General features: G+C 45.0%; 1 protein-coding gene across 4 annotated transcripts in view; it reads right to left on the minus strand.

Moving 5' to 3' along the window:
- Window positions 1-12,499, minus strand: part of ARHGAP6 (Rho GTPase activating protein 6) — a 337,142-nt gene that overhangs the window by 162,434 nt on the left and 162,209 nt on the right. Inside the window, exon 1 of one of the 4 annotated variants that reach the window (XM_055802148.1) lies at window positions 4,939-5,127. The exons of the other annotated variants lie outside the window; for them this stretch is intronic. Within the exon in view, the coding sequence (XP_055658123.1) occupies window positions 4,939-4,983 (45 nt within the window). The 5' untranslated portion in view covers window positions 4,984-5,127. Of the gene's footprint in view, window positions 1-4,938; window positions 5,128-12,499 lie in introns of those variants that run through there. 4 annotated transcript variants of the gene reach the window in all.

Consider the following 12,499-nt stretch of genomic DNA (forward strand, 5'->3'; position numbering starts at 1 on the left):
ATGTTGCAAAAGCGTAAGCATGAATCATCACCGACACTGGGAATTTCACCCAAATGAAGAATGAAGGATTGAGCTCAATAGCCATCGGAGATCATATTCCTCCAGCAAAAGATCCAATGAGCATGAAGTCAGCATAAGCCCCTGCTGAATAAAATCCAAGAGTCAGATGCCAGAGATTTCACATTAACCATACCTCTGCTACTAATTCTCTAGCTTGCTTATCTGATGAAGTTAGAAGGTTTCTTCACAATTTCCTAATTTGAAAACGGCACCTACAGAGTGATTTAAATTTTTTGAAGGACATAACTCTGCCTTTGAGTACTCAGAATATGAGAAAATAAGCAGCTACCTCCCATGGAGCAGAGACGTTGTAAGTTTTAGAGCGCAGTGGGCAAGAACTTATTCTCATACTGAGTACTGCCTGAATCCCGCAGCCTTTCCTCCACCTCACCAAACCTGACTGCAAGTGTACACTATGGCTGATCTGGATATGCACCAGTCTGGTCTGCTCCTGCACTGCTTCTTGCCAGTCAGCACACTAGGAAGAAAAAGAAACCAGACAAATGGTCTAGGTGACAGCAGCACACTTATTAGTCCTGTAAGATAAATTACTTGTAGGATTTCCTGCAATCACAGTAATAAAAGTGGTCTGCTTGCGGCATGTAATTTTGTTGTTAAAATCCACGACTTGAGCTGAAGGCTCAAGTCATCAGCCAATGTGTCTTGAAATCAGAAAGGCAAGAAATTCTCTTGAAAAGTGGATTCTTGCAAAACGCAAGTAAGCCCACAGGAGGATATCAGTGCTCGGGTCCTCCTCACAAGATTTTTACAGTTCTAGCTTACAGTTGTACAGTGTCAACACACATATCTCACTATTCCATTTTGAATTATTCCATAATGTAATTGTTACAAGTAAAAATTAGCATCGCTAAAACTAGAACATCAGAGGAAAATGTCTGTTATCCTCTTTTTAACTCCCTCTATGCTCCAGAAGGCATTCTGAGGTTCACTAGTGTCATAGTTTCCCCTCACAAACTGTTCCTTTTGTTTCCTCCATCCTTCCACACAGACTGATGGATTTAAGATGGTAACAGCAAGCAGCAAGTCTGCTCACCACACCAGCAAAGGGTCAGCTGGGCGCAGGCTGGGCCAACGCACAAGACACGACAATGCCCCAAATACTGCTGGAGGCAGGGAAAAACCCTTCTTTTCCCAAAATACTCTCCGACATCTGAATTGGCAGTGACGTCATTGTCAGCAATGGATTCAGAGGGTTAAACCAACTCATAGTTGCGTCCTCCAGGGACCCACGCATCCCTTCTGCTCTGGCTGCCAGAACTCCCAATTTTTGGCCACAAAGAAGAGTCTCGCATCTTCTCTTCAGATGAATCCCCCACAGTACCCCACAGGTCATGGCAGCTGCTTCCAAATCCCAGCTCCTCCCCATTTTCTCATATTCTCTTGGTTAGAGACAGCCAGAATTTCCTCATCAGGGCAAACGTTCCTTCCCTTCAGGGAAATCCCTTCTGGTAAGTGTTTCAAGATAAAACAAGATTAAAGATGCTACGCCAAGATTAAAACAGCTATATCCAAACCAGATCATACTTCAAGCTTCTTGCTTTGGACCACTGAGGGGCCAGTTGGTTGGGCAACACCTGAGGCTATTTTGAGGCTTTTCCTTCACATATGCAAAAAATTGCATTTCAAGTTATCAATGGATCAATGGATCTCTTAAAGGAAGTACAATATTGCATTCTAGTGTTTTAGCCAAAATACACAAAGCAGGTTTTAATTGCCCCATTAAACTGCTGCTAAAAAGAAAAAAAAAAAAAGCTAACCCAAACCCCAAAAAAACCCCACCAACAAAAAAACCCCTATGCATTTAGGAACCAACAGCATGAAATCTCAAGTCAAAAAGGTGACCATCCTTCTCAATGAAATAATTTGAAAAATGTTCCTGGAACATCGGGAGGTCTTACTATCAGCTATAACCACCACAATAGCAAAACCAGCTTGTAAATCAGAGTGAATTCAGCTGGAGGAGTAGCGGGCAGGTAAAAATAATCTAGGTCTAAATATTAAAGGGTACAGCTTGTCCAGGCAAGACACAGCAAGGATGAGATATTATTTAACTTTCTACAAGTTGTCTTAAAAATACTATACGGATATAAATATGAGAAAGGGAGAAGAGGTCTCTGGGCTGGTGAAAAGGTATTAGAAGGGGAAAAAAAATTGTTTCTGTGACTCGGAGTAAGTTAACTTTTTTTTTCCCCCCCCTCCCCCTTCTTTTAACTACTCTCCTTCAGCAAGATATTTTTTATTCATTTTCACTAGCTGATTTCTTTTAACCAACTTTTCACTGAACAAAATGGTTAAAATTATCTCTTTGCCTACTGGAACTTTTTGGTGAGTCAACACCTAAGACGAGTTCAAAGCAGAACCGTGACATAATTATCAGTCATCCCACTCACAATATATGCTGGATCAAACGCACTATAGGTTATGTGATCATCCCCACAGACACTACAGTCTTTATTAAGTCTTTGCTTGTATAAGCTATGCTTGCAAATACGCCATGAAGCTTCAGAATAGCAATGGCGTCCCTGTAGGTTTACAGCTACATTATCATGTTGCACTGGCAGCACTGCACTGCAGAGCCAGGGAGCTGGTATAGAGAGGACTCCATGTCCAAACCAGACAAATTTCAGAAGCTTACGCTCAAGCTGACTCTAGCTAGGTCCCAAGTCTTGAATACCCTCCAGGCACCGGGCAGCACCAGGAGCACATCCCCCAGTTCAGCATCACCTGAACAAACGCCGCCGTTTCCCACATTCCGGGACTGCTCAGAGACATGAACCAAGGCAGGCGAGTGGGGAAGACTGGGAGATTCCCTTCAAATGCACACTGCTGAGCTGAACCAAGATGCTAATGCAGATGCTTCCTCATGCACTTTTATGAAAATCACTAAACTTTTAATTATTGGTCCCAAAAAGCAGAATTTCTTCTGCCAAAAAATTAATTGCTACTAAATACTAGAACTGTATATTTTTTATTTCACAGTTATCAAAACAATCCATGAACTTGATTTGTATTTACACCACAAAATTATTGAAAGTTAACAAGAATATTACTAAATTACATTTTAGCAGTAATTACTAAGGCCTCAATCCAACAAAGCTCTAAAGTCTTAGCTTATCCGCAGGTCAACAAGCATTTGTTTTCAATTAGGCTGTTCACAGACTTCACATTAAGCGTATGCATGGATAACACACAGCATCCAGGCTCATATTCTCGAAGAAAACCAGCAACATCACCTGCAAAAATCACCTACCTCCTAGATGTATCTATGTGTGGTTACTTTATTATTGCAATATATCTTTAAAATGGTAAAAAATAATTTATTTTAAAGTATTATTCTTAGGTGCACAATTTCCCCTTTGCTGCAAGATCGAGCAATCAAAGAACAGTGTTTTTTCAACAGTGGTAATGGTCATCTGAGGCAGCCAGCCACCCTCTTTTTTGGTTGGGTTTTTTTTTTTCTTTTTTTTTCTCTTCCCACGCCTGCTGACCTGAACTTAATGCACTATCTGCTGCCGGCAAGAAAATGGACTGATACCCAACTGACAGAAACAATAACGTGTTTGTAACTAGCAGTTAATAGTAGACTGACAAGTACAATCACAGGAAGTAATAAAAGTTTCATGGAGCTAGCATGGGACGTGACCAGCACTGCTCTGCCATGTGTCTAAATATGAATGGGGCAATTCTCCCATTAAATTAAGAGGTCCCAATTCATTTGATGCATGATAACTAGTTTCCCAGTAAAATCATCATCACTACTCATACATGATACAAAATGTATTTGCTTCTGCGTAACTATTGTAGCACACATGCCGTTACCTCTAAAAACTGCAGTGTTACTACACTGTATCTATAGTTGAGTGGGTATAAGATTATTAACACAACGGACATGAACTGCCCCCCGAGAAAACAAAACAAACAAACAAACAAAAAAAAAGAGCAACCAAAAACTTATCAACCCATGCCGGCAATACTGGCTGCGGTGCTCCCCAGGACCAGAAAAGCAAGCCTGCTCTGACAGCTCCTGCATAACCTCACCGCCAGCAATAAAATTGTTCGCTATTTACATGAGTGTAAAGGAGAGCAGCATCAGACCTCGCATGCTATTACTCGCTCTAGCACTTATTTATGACTTCAGGAGAGGAGGCAGCTGGTTGTTTTAACGCGGCTTTTTTTTTTTTTTTTCCTCTCTCTCTCTTTTTTTTTTTTTTCTTTTGCCGTCCCAGCAACCGAGAAAATGCTCCTAATAAGGCTGGTAGAAAGGAAGTGGCTTCTCAACAGCACAAGCTCTTGTGAGGGAAATAATAAAATATGGTGCTATTATCTCAAATGCAACCAGAGCGGTGCCGGCACAGGTTGGGAGGGCTCCCCTGTGGATGGGGCGCACCCGCCAGCCCGGAAGGGGACAGGCGGGCGGCCGAGGCGCCCGGGACCCCCCAAAGCGCCTCCCCGCGCCAGGGCGCCCGGCTCCCCCCGCCGCCTCCCGGGCAGGCTGCACCGCCGCGCTCCGTGCGGCTGCAGCCCAGCTTCCCCTCGCCCTTCTTTATTAACGTTCAAAAAATATTCTCATGTCACCGACAGCGAAGCGCGGAACTCCCGCACGGCAGAGCGGAGGGCGGCCGAGGCCGTGTCCATCGCGGCGGGGCGCGGGGTCCCCCCCGGGGCAGGGCCGCCACCCCCACACCCCCAGCCGCTGTTCAGCCCCGGCGGCGCCGCGGGGCGGCTTCCGCGCACGGACTGGCGGGCGGACGCGCCCACCCACCCGCCGGCCGCGGCACACGTGGGCGCCGTCCCCACGGCCCCGCCGGCCGAGCCCGTCCCGCGCAGCGCGGCGCCCCTGCCCGCCCCGGCACTCACCGCGTAGCGCAGCGCCGGCTTCTCGCTGAACACCGAGTCCCCCATGGGCGCGGGCGGAGCGGCCGCTGCCTCCCCCTCCCCTCCCCGCGGCGCGGCGGCGCCGGGCGCTGCTCTGCCCTCGGCGGCGGCGGCAGCGCGGGGCTCCCGCCCGGCGGCCCCCGACCACAGCGCCGCTCCTCGCAACTCCTGCCCGCAGCCCGCCCCCGGCCGTCCCCACCCCGCCGCGGGAGCCCGCAGCCCCTCGGCAGAGCCGGGCGGGAGCAGGGGAAGGAGGCGCCGCTGGAGGGGCGGCGGTTTCAGTCCTCCCGCCCAGCGCCGGTGACTCGCCCGCCCCCTCCCGCGGCGCTCAGCCCGGCCCGCACCTGCGGGCTCACCCGCCGGGGGGGGCGAGGGGATCCCTCCTGCGGGGGGCGCCGCGGCACGGAGCCCCGCAGCGCTGCGGGGAGCGGCGGGCGGCGCCGGGGAGGCGCTCCGTGCCCCGCTCGGACGGCGCGGGCGGTCCCCGCCGGGCCAGGTGTCCCGCGGCGGCGCTGACCGAGCCCCCCGGCCCCTCGGGAGCGGCGGCCCCCGCGGTCCCGCCCCGCATCCCCAGGGCAAAGCATCCGGGACGCCCGCACCGCCCCCCCGCAGCACCTGGAGCTTGGCGGGGCGGCCCGGTCCCGCGGGCGAGGACCGAAAGGTTAAGGAGTGAGGCGCAAATAAACTTAACTTTCTAATTAATGCTTTTATAATGCGCGATTTGGGAGCGGAGGCTCATGATTCTTTAACACGTAGGGTTTGAAAAATGAAGTGCTGTTCCACGGCCTATTCATCATCTTCTGAGTGTGTATTTACACAAACTGTAGAAGATGAAACAAATTCTGAAGGAAAATTGATTTCTGCTGTGTTATAATTAGCAGTGACTTGCCTGGAGAGACTACGGCATCTCCATCAATGGAAGTGTTTAAAAATACATAAACCTCCCTCAGTTAGGCATGACCTCAGCAGAGTGAGGCTGGGGACAGGCTAGATGATTTCCTGAGCCCTCCTCCATCTTTTTAATCATTTTTCAATGTTTTGCACTAATCTTGGCTAGCACAGTAACTCCCCCCACTACTCGCAGTTGTTCTCGGAGGAAGTGGCCTTATTCTAGTGCTACATGACACCTATGAAATCAATTACTTTCACTGTTTCCAACCTACAATTTAGGTAAATGTGTTACCAGCGTGTTACATTATCTAATAAGCAAAGGTAACATAGTTCTTTTGGGGAAAAAGAAAAGGTACTTTGGGAAACTAATTGTAAAATAACTCAAAATACATTCTTGAAAGATATATCAGTTGAACCAGAGCTCTGATGATGATGTACTGTACCCAACAAGCTTCCAGTTATGAATCTTCTGTGGATCTTAATTCCTATTGCAGAGCACATCATTTTTAGGAGTTTCCAGGACAGGGAGTTATTTTTCAGTTAACTTGGGATGAACAAAGAATACAATATCTGCATTTACCCATAAAGTCCATTTCTGCCTCTCAGGTGAACCATCTGTGCTACTCCCCTTCCTGGAAAATGAGGCAGGGTAGATATCTGAGCAGTTGCAGAGCACGTATTGGAAAGCAGCATCCAACAGAAAAAAACCTTACAGATCAAACTTTTCAAATCATCAGGACCCCTAAGCAGGTGTGTGTTGAGGAAGGATCTGAGTGCCTCATTTTCCCTTCTGAAGTTCTGGGTTTTTTTTATATAAAGGAGATGGTTTCAACCCAAGAACTCTACATATATCATAAGTTCTTATTCCAAACGTTTTTTCCTCCGCTCTGCAACTATGGCATTTGACCACAGAAAGCAACTGCAAGCAGGCAAACTAGACTGGGGAGAGGTGGATAGGATTTCTACCCTCAAGCTCTACAGCATCACCACCTTCTTTTTAGCCCCATCTTCTGACAAGGAAATGCTAAACATCAGAAAAGGACTAAAACATTGAAGGGGGGGGGGGGGGGGGGGGGGGGGGGGGGGGGGGGAGAGGGAGCGGGGCACCACCATGTTTCAATACACACCCCGAGGTGAAAAGAATAGCATGGAGGAGACTAAAAACCCCCAACTGGAAGGCAGAGAAGAAAAAGATTAGCCAAGGGGCAGATGAGAAACTTTGAGGAAACCTAGTTTAGGAAAAGGGAGAAAACCATAAAGCCAGGAAGGTGAAGAATCCCCTAGAGGGAGAAGCCAGAGAGGGGAAGAACTAAAGGTGAGGTTTTGCAGGTTTTTGCAGGTTGAACTCGTTTGACCTAGCAATTCATTGCCAACCATAAAGCAGCCTGGCTCCTGTCACCCTCATCCTTCATCTCCCATCCCCCACTTTTAGCCGCATGCTGCCACTGCCTCTCTTCCCTCTGCCTGGGCGCTTGTCTCAAACCCCATACAGCAAATGGAGCGCACGGTTTTCTTTCCATTTAGCAGGCTGAATCAGCTCTCTGAGGGATGGGATGAGTGCCAGAGCTCGCAGAAAGGAAAGCGGGAGGTTGTCCAGCCAGGAGCAGGATACCAGCAGCAAAAGAGGAGCGTGCATGGAAGCACCTTTGTAATAGTGACAGGTTCTTACATTGGTGCAGCTAAGATTAAAAATAAAGAATATGTAAGTAGGAAAGTGCATCAGAACTTTTTACAACTATAAGGAAAGAGTTACGGGCAAAAACTTACAGTCAGGGAGGAGGGGGGCACGAGGTTTCGACCTAGAAAAATGCAGCTTTACTAGATGAGGTTTTTTTCTGTCCATGCAATATGAAAAATACAGAGAAAAGATTTTTAAAGTCATTTCATTTATAAAATCTTATGAAACCTTATTAAAAGTATTTGGTAAGTAGCAGCTATCGGGAATTTCACAGTACAGTTCAAGACTTTTGTATACCTAGTAACAAAATTTAAAACTAATTGCTAATTACAGAAGGCCAGACCTTAAAACAAAAGCTGTCTGGATTTTGAAAGCAAGTTATTGTGGCTGTGACTACAAAGCTTGCCTATTCTGTCTTTATGGTGGCCAAGGAGTTCATCTGACTTCAAATTGCACAGGATTTAGAGCACACCACGGGTCTGCAATGAGCAGTAACCTACTGAGCTGCACTGCTCAGTTGCTTGCAACCAACCGTCCCTCTTTTAAACCACTTAGCAACTAGGATTAACATATGGATCTTTCATGGCAGTTCTGACTACCTTTTCCCCTTCCACATTCCTTCCACAGTCACATTATTTATGACTCCTCCCTGGTGTTCCCTCCAAATTTCCTTCCTCCTTTATTTACCTGATAATGGGCACCCAAGGAATGCATGCAGCTCACTTTGGGAACTGTAAACCTTCCAGGTCAGCTTCTCTTTAACAGGTGATACAAAGCATTAACAGCTAATTTCCTGAATATTCACTCCAAGGCTACTCAATCAAGAAAGAACAATATAAACCAGAATTTTTTCAGTAATTAATTTTAAATCATTTCTATTGTATGAGGTACTGCTGCCTTGCATTTTTTGTTAACGCTTTCCATGATTCCCCCTTACACTGCCTTAAGAGGCTGTAACGTGCTTTACAACTGCAAATGTAGATTACAGTGAAACCTTCACTCCTTCCCTCCTATTTATCATTTCTTGTTGACAACAGCAAAGAAGAATGAATAATATTTCAGCTAAAACTTGGTTGCTTCTAACACAGCAGCTGGGAAATGAGTAGGTAATTCAATTTCACTGTGCTGATCACTAATGAAGCCAGGTTTTGATTTTACAATATTACTCTATGAACCGAGTGCTTTCTCAACATTAATTGCTATTAAACAAAGGAAAGTAGCTATACAACTGCAGACAGCACACAATTATGAAATCAGGGAGAAGTGACTTCTCCACTTCTCTGCCATGACTCCTGGAACTAGTGACTCAAGCTGTCTGATGTCACACCAGATGAGGTAGGAAAAAGTTTCCAAATCCACCCTGTTATGGGAGGAAAGCCAGCTTGGTCCTTAGGGCAGTAATGGATTTGTCTCACCTAAATGTAAACACCTACAACCTCCATCCCAGCTCATCACCTTAGGCTCCCCTAGTCCACAGGAAGAAACCTACACAGCTGGTGGACAATTTATATCCTTTCAAGTAGACGTCTAAAACAGGTCACAGAAACTGAAGTGCCTACTTAGATGGGAATCCATGACAATTAGTTCAGATGGCTGCCCTTCAGGCATCTGCAGTTGAGAGGAAGCCCACCTGGGAGGCCAACTATGAAATCAGCCCTTAAATCTCACTTTGACTTTCAGAAAAGTCCTTAATAATCTCAGTGTTTTGATTCTTTTCATTCTGGAAAACAGAGGCTATCTAATTTATTGGGTGAAAAAACAATCGACATCTTCACATGAAAAAACTTCAAGCAAGCATGAAGGTCTTGTTTTGTTTGACCTTTCTAATAGCACATGAATGCAGCTTCTACACAGCACTAACTCCAAATCTGGAAAAGACTTGCCTCTGTGGCTGCTGAACCAGGTCCAAGAGTGATACTGGCAGCACACTTCTTCCTCAGGGAATTAGCACTTTTCTTATTCTGGCCAAACGTTCATTCAGTCATTACAAGTTACAGTGTAAGTCTATTTCCCAAAAAGAAGAGAGAGAAAAGATGACAGACAAGGAAATCAAAGGAATAAAGCTCTATAACCAACAGCTAGAAACTAAGGAATCAGAATTTAGGGATAATACACCGCAGAAATCCTTTGTTCATAACTAACTTATTTTCTTTTTTTAAAAGTGTTTATTTGCTACCTGTCAAAATATGTTGACAGTTTCTCACCAGCTTGTAACAGAACTAAGGGAAATAGTACTTAGTGCCTGTGAAGAACGAAGTGCCCTCTCACTCATTGAGATACTTTTTCACAACAGTGACATAAATCTTCTTAGACAAAAGCAATCCTATTTAGAAAGAACCTATCGCTGTAATTTCCTAGGTGTCTGAAGCCCCTTTACACAAGGTCTGATATGCTAGAAGAGCATGACACTGTTAGAGCTCTCAAGGAGCTGTTGCCCAAGTGTTGCTCATACCAGGGGAGAGGAAATTAGTTCCTCGGGAGCAGGTACAAAGCAGCCTGTGTTCCGCGGCCACAAACACCCATCTTGTGCTTGCACCGGGTGGTACAAGCTGAGAGGAACTGCACCCTGTGCACACCCACGTAATGCCCCCACGCTATCCAACTCTATGAAGCCCAAGAGGGTGCACTGGGCCCCAGATTACTAACCCAAACCTGTAAAGTATGCGGTGGGGTGGGGTGGGGCAGAAGGAGCAGGTTTTTTCTTAGGAATGGCATCAGCAAGCATCTAGAGGAAGGCCCTCCCCTCCGCTCTTCCCCATGCCCCCAGCCTGTGGTCAGCTGGAGCTACTGCTGCCTGATGGGGCACCACCTGGGAAGGAGCAGCAGCAATGCAGAAGTAGCTCCAGGGGAAGGTGAGACTCAAGACAACATGCCCTGGGGCCAAAACCAGCTGTTCTGGTAAGCACTGGGTATAAGAAACAGACAACTCATGGAGCAGTCACAAGGGAAAGCTTTTCTCTCGTGAAAGTGTGTTAGCAAGCATCCAGGATTGTGTAAGCACTGGGATGTCACCAGAATTTCACCTAGGTGTGTAATTCTAGTTACCACATTCATACTTTTTTCATCCAATAAATCACTACACTGTTTAATTTATAGGCTACTGTATATATACTGTATAATTAATAGGCCAATTATGTCCTGTATGGGATTGCACACATTACTGCGCTATCAGTTGTCAGCAGCTTGGCAAAGAAATTTTATCTAGAAGACTTAAATTTTAGAAGAAGGTTAAACGACTTCACATTCCTTATGATTGCGCATTGGTCTCTAATCTCCAGCATCAGTGAAAATTCACCAGAATATCTTTAAATTAAAATTCCAAACCACTAACTTGTAAATCAAAAATATGATGCTATCACATAGCACAAAATAGTTTTTCAACAAAGATCAGCATTTACCCTGTGGATCGCTAGAATTCATTCAGATTTTAAAGCTCAGAAGAAGCTACCAGTTATGCTGCCATCTTGCCATCTTTTTCACTCCTCAAAGGCTGCAATTTAAATAAATGGAACTACTTACTGCTTCATGTGAAGATAAATTACAGAGTTTCAGGCCTATGTTTTTTTTTTAAATGTTTGGCTTTCCTTGCTTTCAGAACAAACTAAAAAGGCAGACAGAAAGGGGGGGGGGGGGGGGGGGGATGAAGAGGGGGAAAATAAGGGGGGAAAAAATGGAAGCAAATGTAACTTCCAGATTTAGAGTTTCGAACAGCTTAAGGGGCTTAGGCATACAAGCCAAAAATCTCAGTGATGTCTCATCTCTGTAAATGACACACATCTGGGAAAACAACAATTCACTGGAAGATTTTTCTAGTTCCTGAAAGTGGGTAGATCTCAATGTATTTCCCTCCTTGTTTATCTCCTTGCAACTCATGTTCACTGTAAACTGCACTACTGGGCTGAGCTCTCACTAGCAATTTTCCTTCTCCCTAAAATGTCTTCTGAGAACTGAAGAGGAAGAAAAGCACAATTTTCTTTCATTACATATGATTTTTACAAAAACTGCAGCTATATGAAAAAAAATATTTTAAAGACTGAAGAAACAAACCAGCTACAGATACATGATTTGCTCACTCTGACTAGAAAGAGGAATGCTTATCAACAATGAATATAGAAGCATGGGCATCTATCTAAATTTACCATCTGGGTATTTGACAAGAATTTAGGAGGGGGAAGGTCTCTTTCACAAGCTTAAAGTTTATTCAAAATTGTTTCATGTATAGTATAGGATTCTTAAAGTCCATTTAGAGTGCAGAGTAATAACTAGACAATAAAACCTCCCAAGAAGTAACATGACTACTGTATATTTTGATTTAGTGTTGCAATTCATAAACCAGTTTTGCAGCGTAAAAGTAATTGTTTCAAGACTGGAATAAGACCAAGCCTCTTGTGACCAACAATAATAATATTCATAATGTTAACAAACCTCTTCAAATGAAGTCATTGTTTAATAAGTTTCAGGCTATATGTGAAGTGGTTACAAACATCATGTTTTTGTAGTTGTCAATAATTTTGGGATTATGTAAACAGATGGACCTTGTGTTCTTCAGTTCTAGACTTCAACTGTAAATTTAAGAGTCAGGGTATTACTATTGATAGTATTCACTGGAACTGGTTGAAAAGATAGTGTTCCAGTTGAGAAGAAACTTTGCTTTTCAAAATTTTACTTTCATCTGATTGAGTCTAAAGCCAACATTTTAAAACTTCTTGTGAACTGTAAAGTCTTACACTTTTTTTGAGATAGGAAAAGACAAATCATGAAGCAGTCTGCTCGGTTAGCAATGAGCCTGACAAAAATTCCCCTTTCTCCGAGCCCTGGAGTAGTGCTCATTAAATTGTCCTTGGAGTGACAGTCCCTGGGAGGCATCCCAGTACATCTCAGCTCCAGGGCAGGGAGCCTGGGAAGCCAGAAAGCCAGCCTGGGAATTACTATGGAATTAGGATTTGCCACAGTCCTGTGATGCCCTGAGGTCCT

The sequence above is a fragment of the Falco peregrinus genome, chromosome 4 (genome assembly GCF_023634155.1).
Source record: "Falco peregrinus isolate bFalPer1 chromosome 4, bFalPer1.pri, whole genome shotgun sequence".
In the NCBI taxonomy this organism is placed as follows: domain Eukaryota; kingdom Metazoa; phylum Chordata; class Aves; order Falconiformes; family Falconidae; genus Falco; species Falco peregrinus.